At 42.7% G+C, this 15,836-nt stretch overlaps 1 protein-coding gene across 4 annotated transcripts in view; it reads right to left on the bottom strand.

The window, feature by feature from the left end:
- cnbd1 (cyclic nucleotide binding domain containing 1) overlaps positions 1–13,056 on the bottom strand; it is a 55,742-nt gene extending 42,686 nt beyond the window's left edge. For 3 of the 4 annotated variants that reach the window (XM_029698917.1, XM_029698925.1, XM_029698934.1), the window contains exons 1-4: positions 12,923–13,056; positions 12,509–12,587; positions 12,120–12,236; positions 8,192–8,314 (exon numbers count right to left, since the gene is read on the bottom strand). In XM_029698917.1, coding sequence (XP_029554777.1) covers positions 8,192–8,314; positions 12,120–12,236; positions 12,509–12,587; positions 12,923–12,956 — 353 coding nt within the window. In that variant the 5' untranslated portion in view covers positions 12,957–13,056. Of the gene's footprint in view, positions 1–8,191; positions 8,315–12,119; positions 12,237–12,508; positions 12,588–12,922 lie in introns of those variants that run through there. The other variant, XM_029698952.1, reaches the window with a different exon arrangement.
- Positions 13,057–15,836: the final 2,780 nt, after the last annotated feature.

Raw genomic sequence — 15,836 nt, forward strand, 5'->3', positions numbered from 1 at the left:
CGCACCAGCATATGGTCTCACAAGGGGTCTGAGGATCTCATCTCGGTACCTAATGGCAGTCAGGCTACCTCTGGCGAGCACATGGAGGGCTGTGCGGCCCCCCAAAGAAATGCCACCCCATACCATGACTGACCCACCGCCAAACCGGTCATGCTGGAGGATGTTGCAGGCAGCAGAACGTTCTCCACGGCGTCTCCAGACTCTGTCACGTCTGTCACGTGCTCAGTGTGAACCTGCTTTCATCTGTGAAGAGCACAGGGCGCCAGTGGCGAATTTGCCAATCTTGGTGTTCTCTGGCAAATGCCAAACGTCCTGCACGGTGTTGGACTGTAAGCACAACCCCCACCTGTGGACGTCGGGCCCTCATACCACCCTCATGGAGTCTGTTTCTGACCGTTTGAGCAGACACATGCACATTTGTGGCCTGCTGGAGGTCATTTTGCAGGGCTCTGGCAGTGCTTCTCCTGCTCCTCCTTGCACAAAGGCGGAGGTAGCGGTCCTGCTGCTGGGTTGTTGCCCTCCTACGGCCTCCTCCACGTCTCCTGATGTACTGGCCTGTCTCCTGGTAGCGCCTCCATGCTCTGGACACTACGCTGACAGACACAGCAAACCTTCTTGCCACAGCTCGCATTGATGTGCCATCCTGGATGAGCTGCACTACCTGAGCCACTTGGCTGGGTTGTAGACTCCGTCTCATGCTACCACTAGAAAGCACTGCCAGCATTCAAAAGTGACCAAAACATCAGCCAGGAAGCATAGGAACTGAGAAGTGGTCTGTGGTCCACACATGCAGAACCACTCCTTTATTGGGGGTGTCTTGCTAATTGCCTATAATTTCCACCTGTTGTCTATTCCATTTGCACAACAGCATGTGAAATTTATTGTCAATCAGTGTTGCTTCCTAAGTGGACAGTTTGATTTCACAGAAGTGTGATTGACTTGGAGTTACATTTTGTTGTTTAAGTGTTCCCTTTATTTTTTTGAGCAGTGTATATATATATATATATATATGTATATGTGTGTGTGTGTGTATATATATATATTGGATAATGGTGTCTGCCAAATAGATGGATAATGATAATAGATGGGTTTCGGAGCACCAGCCCATCAGTGGAGGATGAATCAGGGAAATTAATAGCTGAAGGCATACAGCAACATTGATTTGCTGTGTTCTGAGAGTATATCACATAGAGGTAGATTCTAGGCCTGTCTGGCTCTTCTCTCTCTCTGTGTCTATTGTATTTGACTTATCTTTTGAAATAGATTGAAAAAGCCTAATGTGCAGACAGACAGTATGCTGAATGGTTTGATTATCTTGCAGTCTCTCTCCCATCACTACCTCATAATGAGATGCTTATATCTGGACTCTGGTGTTACAAGATTTTCTTGGATTTCTGGTTTATGTCATGTCATTGTGCTATTGATATAAATCCTTCTAGGTACAAGAATCTAGTCACAAAACACACACCAGTCTAGGGTGCAAAGAGAGGGTATATTACTGGTACCTTTTGAAGTTTAGAGGTAAACTACCAGGTTTTGGGGAAAATTTTATCGCATGACATCTAGTGGCCTTTTGGGTACGTCTGTAATAATCTCTGGCCCTCTGTGTTGTCTTATCACAGGTAAAATATAAAATAATCAAATAAGAGACTGGGAAAGCTGTAAAACATGATGCTAAATGTAAACCATCAACATAGTGAATACCATTGTGTTTAATACGAGGGTTTCAGCATGAAATCTCCTTTATATTTTTTTACACACTTATTTATTTTACTGTGTCAATTTCTTTATTTTAAAAGTGTTGGTGCCAAACTGGTGGCAGTTGTGAAAAAAGTTGATAGTTGGGAGAATTGTAGAGCTCATTGAAAATAATGCCAAATCTCTCTTGAACCATATGGTCTATCCACTAGAAACTCTTGGAAAATATGGACACAAAAAAAATAATACTATACATAAATACATGACCAACGATACAATAGATTGCCTGTTAATTACGGAAAGTTCCTGTAACTTTGGTAAATTACCAGTAGGTTTTGCAACCCTTCACCAGTCACAACACACGTGTAAATAAAGGCATGTACACAGCACAATAAATCTTTGCACACAACCTGGTTGGATTGAATTACAGACAAGACAGACAGACAAAAGAAAAGTAGGTAGGTTACACCATTTTCCCCAAACCAACCCATACCGGCATCCCGTAGCTGAGGAAGCTCCCAACACTAGAACGGTTGGGAAGAGGAAATCCTTTCGGAATGGAAAGCACAGAGGAGTGGAGTGGGACAGGACAGAGCAGGGCGCTGATTCATAAAGAAAAATAAATACACGAAATAAAACAAAAACAGAGTGAAAGTGCAGACAAAGCAGGTTGTGCGGGCCAGTTTCCTTCATAAAACAAGCCCATTTCTTCCTGCTGGCCAGAGCATCAGAGGCCCCCTTCTCCCTTGGACCATTACCCAGAAGCACCGGCGCTGAGGCCGTTGGCCTGGCTTGTCCATCGAGGCACGGGTGGGAAGGGGCAGGGTGGTTGCGAGGTACACACACACACTTCCTGCCCCCAGTGCTAGCACAGCGACGCGCAAGAGACATATGTATGTGTGTGTGTGTGTGGTCTTGTTCTTCTATCCTCGTGAGGACCTGAAATCCCCAAGTGTCCCCACAAGGATAGTAAAACAAGGAAAAGTCTCCCTCATGGGGTCATTTTCCACATCCCCATGAGGACAAAGGCTATTTTAAGCTTAGGGGTTAGGGTTAGGCAAAACAGGATTTTGAATTGAAAACATTTTAGGTCCCCACGAGGATTGAAGAACGAGTATGTGTGTCAGCACAGAATGTAGAAATCACACTGTGTGTGCAATACACATTCGGTGCCTTTAACTCCCATTTATCTGTTCATGACATCATGTTCAAAACAAAAGTGTGAATCTATTTCCAAAAGATTGATAGGAAGCGCAACATGCACCCTTTCACAGATGCCAATTTTATTTTGTTATTTCAACACGACTGTTTGGTTATTTCTCTTTGAAGAGACTTGTGTAATACTGTAACTGGGCTACAGACAGATTATTTCCTTAACTCTATTTTGAGTATACATATGTCACAGGCAGAGAACTACAATAACTGCACTTGTTAGAATAGATTAAAACTAGGCCTGACCCTCAACACGGGGGCCCCTCAGGGGTGCGTGCTTAGTACCCTCCTGTACTCCCTGTTCACCCATGACTGCATGGCTGTGCAAGACTCCAACGCCATCATTAAGTTTGCTGACGACACAACGGTGGTAGGCCTGACCACCGATGACAATAAGACAGCCTATAGGAAGGAGGTCAGTGACCTGGCAGTGTGGTTCCATCAATGTCAGCAAGACAATAGCGCTGATGGTGGACTATAGAAAATGGAGGCTCCCATCCACATCAACGGGGCTGTAGTGGAGCGGGTCAAGAGCTTCAAGTTCCTCAGTGTCCACATCACTAAAGAATTAACATGGTCCACACACACCAACACAGTTGTGAAGAAGGCACGACAATGCCTCTTCCCCTTCAGGAGACTGAAAATATTTAGCCTGGGACAACAGATCCTCAAAAAGTTCTACAGTTGCACCATCGAGAGCATCTTGACTGCCTGCATCACCGCTTGGTATGAAAACCGCTTGGCATCTGACCGGAAGGCGCTACAGAGGGTAATGTGTACGGTCCAGTACACTACTGAGGCCGAGCTCCCTGCCATCCAGGACCTCTATACCAAGCGGTGTCAGAGGAAGGCCCTAAAAATTGTCAAAGACTCCAGCCATCCAAGTCATAGACTGTTCTCCCTGCTACCGTACGGCAAGCGGTACCGATGCACCAAGTCTGGAACCAACAGGACCCTGAACAGTTAAATAGTTAACCAAATAGCTACCCGGACTATCTGCATTGACCCCCCTTTGCACTAACTCTTGACTCGTCACATACAGTTTATTATCTATCCTGTTGCCTAGTCACTACCTGAGTACATATTTACCTCAATTACCTCGTACCCCCGTCATTATCGTTATTCATTGTATATTTACTCCTCGTTTTATTACCTCTTAAAAAAAACATCTGCATTGTTGGGAAGGGCCCTTAAGTAAGCACTTCACAGTTAGTCTACACCTGTTGTTTACCAAGCATATGACAAATAACATTTGATTTGAACAACTAAGAAATGTTTTAACATAGAAACAACCACAACCCTTGTTTTCTCATGCCAGAGCGCAGATCATTTAGACAGACTCATTCTTAAACCTGACAGATTCCAGTTGGCATCCACAGCCTAGATATGAAGATACCCCAGCCTAGCGCAAACCGTTTACAGAGTGGAAGTGAAAAACTAGGGAAGCAGTGAGGCAAGCAGGGCAGGAGCCTATGGCCAAAAAAGTGCAGGCAGGGCTGCATAGTCACTCAGACCAGGCATATGGATGGGAGGAAAAGGATGGTGCTATCTGTAGTTCCATCTGTGTAGGCCAGGTGGCAGAGAGGAGAGAGAAACACCTTTCATTAACCTTGACCTTCCTCCTGTTGTTGCTGATGCTGACACACTGACCTCAGATCAGAAGATAAGCCGATGGTAAAACAACACAATGACAGAGCTTTAAAGTAAGAATAATACAGTAGCTTAATACTGCACAAAGGTTGGTGGGAGGTTGGTGCAGTTAGTTTAGCCTCTGATTGCTTCAGACAATGGATATTTCGAGGCAGGGGGGTAACATGGGTTTTGTACAAAACCCTGCCAAACCTGTGTGGCGCTTTTTCGGATTCAGAGCAATTCTGGGAGCCTTACTGCATTAATATAAATTGCTTTCTCTAAATCCTTTGTCTTTATTGAACAGAGCACTGTATCAGGAACATGAATTGGGAAGACATGAATTGGGGTCAATTCCATTTCAATTACAGTCAATTCAGAAAGAAAACCAAATTCAAATTTAAAATTTTCCGAATTGAAAAGCATTCAATGTTATTGGAATTTCAGTGTACTTTCTGCATTGACTAATTGAAATGGTATTGACCCCAACCCTGATGTAATGTTTGAATAGAGAGTCGGTGATGACACTGAGGGGCTTCGTTCTAATAGTACTTCACACACCTACTGTACAACACATTAGATCCCAATGATCCCCTCAATGAAATACTACAGCACTCTGAGGCCTCTCTCTCTGCACAGGGCCTGTTCTGTCCAACACTACCAGGCAAAGAGAAGCCAAAAACACCACATTATAATGCAACTTTGTGAAACCCACTGCCTCGATGAAAAGGAAAGATTAAATAAAAAAACACTAGGAGTGTCAATGAATCAATTCTACACAGGCAGGCTGGAAACAGACACCCCAAATAAAAACATCCAGGAGGGTGTTGCTACCTTATTTCACCAGAGGGATGTCCATCTCGGCATTTGAAATTGCACCCTATTCGCTATAGGAAGAAAGTACTGCACTACAGAGCCTTCAGAAGGTATTCACACCCCTTGACTTTTCCACATTTTGTTGTGTTACAAAGTGAGACTAAAATGAATTTCATTGCCATTTTTTGTCTACAATCTACACAAAATACTCTGCAATGTCAAAGTGGAAGAAAAAATTCTAACATTTGTAAAAAAGATATTAAATATAAAACACTAATATATCTTGATTAGATAAGTATTCATCCCCGAGTTAATACATGTTAGAAACACTTTTGGCAGTGATTAAAGAGTTTTTCTGGAGAAGTCTCTAAGAGCTTTTTCACACTTGGATTGGGCAACATTTGCCCATTATTCTTCAAGCTCTATCAAATTGATCACCCAAACATTTTCAGGTCTTGCCATATATTTTCAAGCAGATTTAAGTCAAAACTGTAATTCGGCCACTCAGGAACATTCACTGTCTTCTTGGTAAGCAACTCCAGTGTAGATTTGGCCTTGTGATTTAGGTTATTGTCCTGCTGACAGGTGAATTCATCTCCCATTGTCTGGTGAAAAGAACCAGGTTTTCCTCTAGGACATTGCCTGTGCTTAGCTCCACTCTGTTTTTTATCATGAGTACAAACATACCCATAACATGATGCAGCCACATCAATGCTTGAAAATATGAAGAGTGGTACTCAGTAATGTGTTGTATTGATTTGCCCCAAACGTACTATTTTGTATTCAGGATAAAAACTTAATTGCTTTGAATTTTTTTGTTGTTGTTGCAGTTTTACTTTAGTGCCTTGTTGCAAACAGGATGCATGTTTTGGAATATTTTTATTCTGTACAGGCTTCCTTTTTTCTCTGTCAATTAGGTTAGTATTGTGGAGTAACTACAATGTTGTTGATCCATCCTCAGTTTTCTCCTATCACAGCCATTAAACTCTGTTTTAAAGTCACCATTGGCCTCATGGTGACTGAGTTAGGAAGGCCAAATGTATTTTTGTAGAGACTGGGTGTATTGACACACCATCCAAAGTGTAATTAATAACTTCACCATGATCAAAAGGATATTCAAGGTATGTTTTTTATTTTTACCCATCTACCAATAGGTGTTTGAAATTCACTGCTCAACTGAGGGACCTTAAAGATAATTGTATGTGTGGGGTACAGAGATGATGTAGTCATAAAAAATAAAACACTATTGTTGTACATATACTGAGTCCATGCAACTTACTATGTGACTTGTTAAGCAAATATTACTCCTGAACTTATTTAGGCTTGCCATAACAAATGGGTTGATTACTTACAGTAGACTCAAGACATTTCAGCTTTTCATTTTTTATTTATTTATAAACATTTCTAAAAACATTTCCACTTTGACATTATGGGGTATTATGTGTAGATAAGTGACACAAAATCTAAATTGAATCTATTTTAAACTCGGGCTGTAACACAACAAAATGTGGGAAAAGTCAAGTGGTGTGAATACTTTCTGAAGGCATTGTATGTTGGGTGCCATTTCAGACAGCCTTTGTCACGATATGGCCAGGGAGGGCCAAATAAACTAATTTACTGAACATGCTGGTCAGGGATAATCTCACAATGATTAACCATGATAGCAGGGAAATCAAAACATGAAGGCAAAAGGGCATACATAAACTCTCTGTCCCATCCAAATGAATCAAGGCTACAAGGAGCTTTGATGATTACAAGGAGGTCTGGGGCTGGTATAGTGATTTGGTTCGTTTACTTTGAGACAGTTCCATGTGTAGTAGAGGCACCAAATGCTATTGATTTGACATTCTTAATATGTCATCCTGCTGGAGTTGTTGTTGTAGAACTCAGGGCTCTGACCCAAATGGCACCCTATTCCCTACAAAGTGCACTACTTTTGACCAGAGCCATATGGACCCCCGTCAAAAAGTGCACTGTATAGGGAAAAGGAATAGGGTGCCATTTGGGACGCAGCCAGAATGATCCTCGACTGCATCTGGCTAATTCTAATGAAAACAGTACTTCATCATCTGTTGGCCAGCCAAGGGGGGAAATGTGAAGAAGGAGCTCAGCGCAGCACATGTTCAGAAAAGTTGATGCTGAGACAGTTACAAAGGGAATACACTGCCCCCTTCTGGTTTTGGAGAGAAGTGCAATATTCACAGCATTGTCTATGACTCAACCAGAGATACTGTACTGTACAGTAAAAACCTGAATTAATTTAAGCTACAGAAGTTATGTGCAGGGATGTTATACAGTAATATGTACTACTTCAAGGTAATATCACTTTTTTTAAGAAGCAACGAACGCATGCAATAATATATCGGAAGTGGACAGGAGTTATGTCCTTGCACTTTAATTTGCATACATCACAGTATTTACTCTTTACTTCAATATAACTAGAGGTGCGTTCAACAAGGGAAATAATTGGCTAACATATTCCATTTGTTTTGTGTTAGCCAACAGTCTGAGATGATAATGTGCAGCGAGCGTAAGTGTGTGTTCGGGTCTAAACTGCCATTAAAAATAATAAAGTGGCCATGTAGACTTTCTACTATATTTAGTAGGAATAGTTAAGTTGTTTTACATTTGAATATTGTCGCTAAAAAGTCACAGTAATCCTTACAAAAAGTAACTGTTTGATGTTTCACCTAACATTTTGGAATGCTCATTCAAATCGTTCAAGTGAAATTGTCACTCTGGCAACATGTTCGCTGCAAACAAGCCTTTGTTGAACTAGCCTCAGTATTAGATCAGGCCATGGCTTTATCACCCTGACAGACAATTCTCTACTCACAACTTTTTGAGGGTTTTGATCATTTGGTTGATGAGGGTCTCTTGAGTCTGTCTCCCATGACCTTGGCTCCTGTTCACTGGCTCCTGGCTCTCACTGGCCTTCAGCTTCTCAGGGCCGGGAGCGCTGGTGGGAACAATGACAATTATTTTTTACCCACCTTTTCTCCCCAAATTGCAATCTTCTCTCATTGCTGCAACTCCCCAAGGGCTCGGGAGAGTCTTATTTTACCTTTATTTAACTACGCAAGTCAGTTAAGAACAAATTCTTATTTTCAATGATGGCCTAGGAACAGTGGGTTAACTGCCTTGTTCAGGGTCAGATCGACAGATTTTTACCTTGTCAGCTCAGGGATTCGATCTTGCAACCTTTCGGTTACTAGTCCAACGCTCTAACCACTAGGCTACCTGAGTCATGCGATGAAGGTTGAGTCATGCGTTCTCCGAAACATGACCCGCCAAACCGCGATCCTTAACACCCACCTGCTTAACCCGGAAGCCAGCAGCACCAATGTGTAGGAGGAAACACATTTCAACTGACGACACTTAAATCCTCTCAGGGGAAACGTCACATTGAGCATGTTAACTTTCTTTCAACCAGACAGAGAGACCCCACTGACAAACTCACTTAATTGAACTAGGTTAAGTTAATCATAGTGGCATGTCCTATGTAGACTAATCCTATTAACAGTGCTCGACTTGGGCAGGAGCTCACCGGAGCTGAGTACCAGCACCTACCATGTTTTGCTGCTTGAGCTCCTGTTCAAAAGTTTGGGGTCACTTAGAAATGTCCTTGTTTTCCTTGAAAACATACATGAAATGAGTTGCAAAACGAATAGGAAATATAGTAAAGACTAGGTTATAAATAATGATTTTTTCTTTAAATAATAATTGTGTCCTTCAAACTTTGCTTTCGTCAAAGAATCCTCCAGTTGCAGCAATTACAGCCTTGCAGACCTTTTGCATTCTAGTTGTCAATTTGTTGAGGTAATCTGAAGATATTTCACCCCATGCCTCCTGAAGCACCTCCCACAAGTTGGATTGGTTTGATGGGTACTTCTTACGTACCATACGGTCAAGCTGCTTCCACAACAACTCACTAGGGTTGAGATCTGGTGACTGCAGGCCACTCCATTATAGACAGAATACCAGCTGACTGCTTCTTCCCTAAATAGTTCTTGCATAGTTTGGAGCTGTGCTTTGGGTCATTGTCCTGTTGTAGGAGAAAATTGGCTCCAATTAAGCGCCGTCCACTGGGTATGGCATGGCGTTGCAAAATGGAGTGATAGCCTTCCTTCTTCAAGATCCATTTTACCCTGTTCAAATCTCCCACTTTACCACCACCAAAGCACCCCCAGACCATCCCATTGCCTCCACCATACTTGACAGATGGCATCAAGCACTCCTTCAGCATCTTTTCATTTTTTCTGCGTCTCGCGAAAGTTCTTTTTTGTGATCGGAACACCTAAAAACTTAGAATAGTCTGTCCATAACACTTTTTAACAATCTTCCTCTGTCCAGTGTCTGTGTTCTTTTGCCTATCTTTTTTTTTATTGGCCAGTCTGAGATATGGATTTTTCGTTGCAACTCTGCCTAGAAGGCCAGCATCCCGGAGTCGCTGAGACTGGTGTTTTGCGGGTACTATTTAATGAAGCTGCAAGTTGAGGACTTGTGAGGCGTCTGTTCCTCAAACTTGACACTCAAATGTACTTGTCCTCTTGCTCAGTTGTCCACCGGGGCCTCCCACTCCTCTTTCTATTCTGGTTAGAGCCAGTTTGCGCTGCTCTGTGAAGAGATCTTCAGTTTCTTGGCAATTTCTCGCATGGAATAGCCTTCATTTCTCAGAACAAGGATAGACTGACGAGTTTCAAAATAAAGTTCTTTGTTTCTGGCCATTTTGAGCCTGTAATCGAACCCACAAATGCTGATGCTCCAGATACATGTAACAGTGTAGGTTCCGTCCCTCTCTTCGCCCCAACCTGGGCTCGAACCAGGGAACCTTGCACACATCAACAACTGACACCCACGAAGCATCGTTACCCATCGCGCCACAAAAGCCGCGGCACTGTTACATTGATGCTGTTGACCCGGATCATTGGTTGCTGAGGAAAAGGAGGAGGTCAAAAGGGGGGTGAGTGTAACCGATGTGAAATGGCTAGTTAGTTAGCGGTGGTGCGCGCTAACAGCGTTTCAATCGGTGACATCACTCGCTCTGAGACCTGAAGTGGTTGTTCCCCTTGCAAGGGCCGCGGCTTTTGTGGCGCGATGGGTAACGATGCTTCGTGGGTGTCAGTTGTTGATGTGTGCAAGGGTCCCTGGTTCGAGTCCGGGTTGGGGCGAAGAGAGGGACGGAACCTACACTGTTACATACACAACTAGTCTAAAGGCGGACAGTTTTATTGCTTCTTTAAATCAGAACAACAGTTTTCAGCTGTGCTAACATAATTGCAAAAAGGTTTTCTAATGATCAATTAGTCTTTTAAAATGATAAACTTGGATTAGCTAACACAACGTACCATTGGAACACAGGAGTGATGGTTGCTGATAATGGGCCTCTGTACGCCTATGTAGATATTCCATTAGAAATCAGCCATTTCCAGCTACAATAGTCATTAACAACATTAACAATGTCTACACTGTATTTCTGATCAATTTGATGTTATTTTAATGCACAAGGAATTTTCTTTTCTTTCAAAAACAAGAATATTTCGAAGTGACCCCAAACTTTTGAACGGTAGTGTAAATATAAAGAATACTGGCACCGAAAATGAGTACAGGCACCGGCATTCTCATGGCAAGGCCGTTTCAAGCGGCCCAACCCCGACTGAGAGCGGATCTATATTCACGGCAATTAAAGCTGTGACTCATATGTCACTGCCCACCAGAACACTAATTTCTACAGTAGCTGAAAGTAGCGCTTCCTTTCTTTCCACTGTACCACATTATGTATTACTCAATGCATCCATCTCTCTGTGAGTGGGTTTGTTGTTGTGTTGTCAAACCATGTTTGATTGACAGGTTTCACTACTGTGCGTCACTCCACTCCAGGGCACTTAGTAAAAACATCCCACGCTGCTTTTCACTTGTATACCTATTTTTTCTTGCTTAAACGTTTGTCAAAGTTAAAGTAAAATGTTATGAATATTTTTTTAAATATTGTTCTTCTTCCACTATGGAGAGGTCTATTTCTTAAACATTCTGTGAATTCATTAGTACAAAGCAAGATCTACATGCACTTAGCTTTTTGGCTTAGGGAGTGAGTGAGAGCTTTGGCGAAAAGGTCCGCAGCTCGAATTCTGAGCTTAATCAGTTTAATGGATGAGATGGAGAGATCTAATGACCGCCCTCCTTGCATCAGTAAACACTGGAAAGGTATAAAATAGTGGTGCAGCTGCGCTCTTCCCCCCCTCGCCTCTCTCTCTCCATTTGGTTATTTACTACATGGAGAAACATTTTTTTTTGTTTTTTGTTTTTTTTAACTGGATGCTACAGAAAGCATCCCCCTCTACTTAGGTTCATAAACATGTAACTTAAATCATTTCTTGCGACACTAGTCTGGCTATGAAAACAATTAGCTACTAACATCTGCTGGTATCTAGAAAAAGCGCAGTGATCCCATTTTCTTCTTCACAAACTTCTATGGGCGGTTTCCCAGACACGGATTAAGCCTAGTCCTGGACTAAAAACTATTTCCGATGAAGATTTCCCATTGAACTTGTTTTTTAATCCAGGACTGGGCTTAATCTGTGTCCGGGAAACCACTCCTACTGTTAAATTGACAATTTTCTTATGTTAACTTTTTATTTAAAATGATGATCCTTGAGAACTGTATGCTGCTATCTGGCTGTCCTTGATTCATTTATAAAGTAGTCTAGCCAGAAAAGGATATCGGTTTTGCATAGGGTGTTGTTATCTAGCTGTAAGATACTTACACTTTGCTATCTGCCTGGAAAGGGTTCCGGGCAACCATTTTCTTTGGCCGGAGAAATATATTTTGATAGGAGTTCATGAAATCATTATGGGCCTCTTCAGTTGATTGGTATCTGTTGCTGTAAAAACAAGTTTATCAAAGGAGTAAACAACAAACTGATTAAATGTGATGATGTGATTTAGAGTGCAAGAGCTATTCTGAATCATGATGATTTTTTTAAAAAGTGCCCATGGTAGCCTACAATATTGATATTGTAGGCATCTGTTGGTATTTTAGAAACCACCACATTAAATACAGTCTCCGATGTACACTGTCACTGACTGATATGAATAAACTGAAACTGAAAGAAGCTTAATTCATTAAAGGTAGAGTAGAGAGTCATAGGCCTACCTGTCTCTGAGTCTAAGCCCGTGGATTCTGCACAAAGCCTTCAAATTAGTGTAATCTATCCCCAGGAATTTCTGATCATCTGATGAGAGATACATGAATAAAGGTTGGCGTAATAAATGTGGCACTTAATAAATCAACAGCAACTTCACTTGGCAGGCAGTTGATCCATTTTTTTGTAGTTAGCTACGACAATATTCTTAGAAGGTAACACTTTTTTTTTCAAGGTCATCACCACATTGTTGTAGGAAGGACGTGATGCTACACCTACAGTAAGTAGCTAGCTACAAAGTGTAATTTTTGTGCGCACAATGAATCAACATGATAGCTCTATTAAGTTAGCCGCCGATGCTAGCATGATAGCTAGCTACTGCAACATTGTTTCTCTTTTGACCACCTAAAAGAAGCAAAACATACCCGTGCGCAGCAAACCAGAGGGATGAAGCTGCATTTCCCTAGGGATAAAATAATAGATTTGGGGTAAAGAAGATAAAGAAAACGAAATAACAAAATACCCCTGACAACCCACAGCTCAGTGTCCCCCAAGCTTTGAAAAGATACTACTGACATGTGTTTGGCTAGCTTCCTCTCACCATGGTAACACCCTCACAGGTTGGAACAGCCTGGTCTCAGACTAGACGTAACATAGTAAACGTAAATATGGTATTAGTATGATATGTAACGTTTGGAATGGTTACATAAGACAGATGGTTACTTAAGGCAACCCAAAGGTTGCGAGTTTGAGTATCATCACAGACAACTTTAGCATTTTAGGTAATTAGCTACTTTGCAACTACGAGCATGTTGGTTAACTCTTCCCCTAAACCTAACCTTAACTCTTTTAGATAATCCTTCCCCAAACCATAACCATTTCAGCTAACCCTTATCGTAACCATTTAACATAACTCCTAAACTTAACCCTAATCATTGACCCTAACCTCCTAGCTAACGTTAGCCACCTAGCTACGTAGCTAGAATTTGTAACATGTCATACGTTTTGAAAATTCCAATAAAATAAAATTGTATTTGTCACATGCACCGAATACAATAGTGAAATGCTTACTTACAAGCCCTTAACCAACAATGCTTTAAAAAAGTGTTTAGTAAAAAATGTAAAATAAAAGTAACAAATAATTAAACAGCAGCAGTAAAATAACAATAGCGAGGCTATATACAGTGGTTACCGGTACAGAATCAATGTGCGGGGGCACCGGTTAGTCAAGGTAATTGAGGTAATATGTACATGTTGTACATGTAGGTAGAGTTAAAGTGACTATGCATAGATAATAAACAGAGAGTAGCAGCAGTGTAAAAGAGGGGTCTGGGTAGCCCTTTGATTAGCTGTTCAGGAGTCTTATAGCTTTGGGGTAGAAGCTGTTAAGAAGTCTTTTGGACCTAGACTTGGCACTCCGGTACCGCTTGCCGTGCGGTAGCAGAGAGAATAGTCTATGACTAGGGTGGCTGGAGTCTTTGACAATTTTTAGAACCTTCCTTTGGCACCGCCTGGTATAGAGTTCCTGGATGGCAGGAAGCTTAGCCCCAGTGATGTACTGGGCCGTACACACTACCCTCTGTAGTGCCTTGCGATTGGAGGCCGAGCAGTGGCCATACCAGTCAGTGATGCAACCAGTCAGGATGCTCTCGATGGTGCAGCTGTAGAACCTTTTGAAAATCTGAGGACCCATGCCAAAACTTTTCAGTCTCCTGAGGGGGAATAGGCTTTGTTGTGCCCTATTCACAACTGTCTTAATGTGTTTGGACCATGATGGTTTGTTGCTGATGTGGACACCAAGGAACTTGAAGCTCTCAACGTGCTCCACTGCAGCCCTGTCGATGAGAATGGGGGTGTGCTCGGTCCTCCTTTTCCTGTAGTCCACAATTATCTCCTTTGTCTTGGTCACGTTGAGGGAGAGGTTGTTGTCCTGGCACCACACGGCCAGGTCTCTCACCTCTTCCCTATATGCTGTCTCATCGTTGTTGGTGACACTGTTATGTCATCAGCAAACTTGATGATGGTGTTGGAGTTGTGCCTGGCCATGCAGTCATGAGTGAACGGGGAGTACAGAAGGGGACTGAGCACGCACCCCTGAGGGGCCCCCATGTTGAGGATGTGTTGTTACCTACCCCTACCACCTGGGGGGCGGCCCATCAGGAAGTCCAGGATCCAGATGCAGAGGGAGGTGTTCAGTCCCATGCTCCTTAGCTTAGTGATGAGCTTTGAGGGCACTATGGTGTTGAATGCTGAACTGTAGTCAATAAATAGTATTCTCACATAGGTGTTAATTTTGTCCATGTGGGAAAGGGCAGTGTTGAGTGCAATAGAGATTATGCAAATTGGAGTGGTGTTGATGTGAGCCATGACCAGCCTTTCAAAGCACTTCATGGCTACATGAAGACTACGGGTCGGTAGTCATTTAGGCAGGTTATCTTAGTGTTCTTGGACACAGGGACTATGGTGGTCTGCTTGAAACATGTTGTATTACAGACTCATTCAGGGACAGGTTGAAAATGTCAGTGAAGACACTTGCCAGTTGGTCAGCGCATGCTCAGAGTACACGTCCTGGTAATCTGTCTGGCCCTGCGGCCCTGTGAATGTTGACCTGTTTAAAGGTTTTACTTACATCGGCTATGGAGAGCGTGATCACACAGTCGCCCGAAACAGCTGATACTCGCATGCATGCTTCGGTGTTTCTTGCCTTGAAGCGAGCATAGAGGTAATTTAGCTCGTCTGGTACTTATGTGTCACTGGGCAGCTCGCGGCTGTGCTTCCCTTTGTGTCTATAATAGTTTGCAAGCCCTGCCACATCCGACGAGCATCGGAGCCGGTGTAGTACGATGATTCAATCTTAGTCCTGTATTGCCGCTTTGCCTGTTTGATGGTTCGTCGGAGGGCATAGCGGGATTTCTTATAAGCTTCCGGGTTAGAGTCCCGCTCCTTGAAAGCGGCAGCTCTACCCTTCAGCTCAGTGCAAATATTGCCTGTAATCCATAGCTTCTGGTTGGGGTACGTACGGTCACTGTGGGGACGATGTCATCGATGCACTTATTGATGAGGCCATTGAGGAGTGGTGTACTCCTCAATGGCATCAGAAGAGTCCCGGAACATATTCCAGTCTGTGCTAGCAAAACAGTCCTGTAGCTTAGCATCTGCTTCATCTGACCACAAATAACGCGAAAAAACATACACAATAGCACAATTGGTTACGGGATAGTAAAACGGCATCCATCTCCTTCAGCGCCACTCTTCCTATCATACGACATGGGTGTTGGATGTCGACAAATTAATACATACCATACAAAACGTACCCTATCATACTAAACGTAGTCTCTC

Source organism: Salmo trutta, chromosome 2 (genome assembly GCF_901001165.1).
Source record: "Salmo trutta chromosome 2, fSalTru1.1, whole genome shotgun sequence".
In the NCBI taxonomy this organism is placed as follows: Eukaryota; Metazoa; Chordata; class Actinopteri; order Salmoniformes; family Salmonidae; genus Salmo; species Salmo trutta.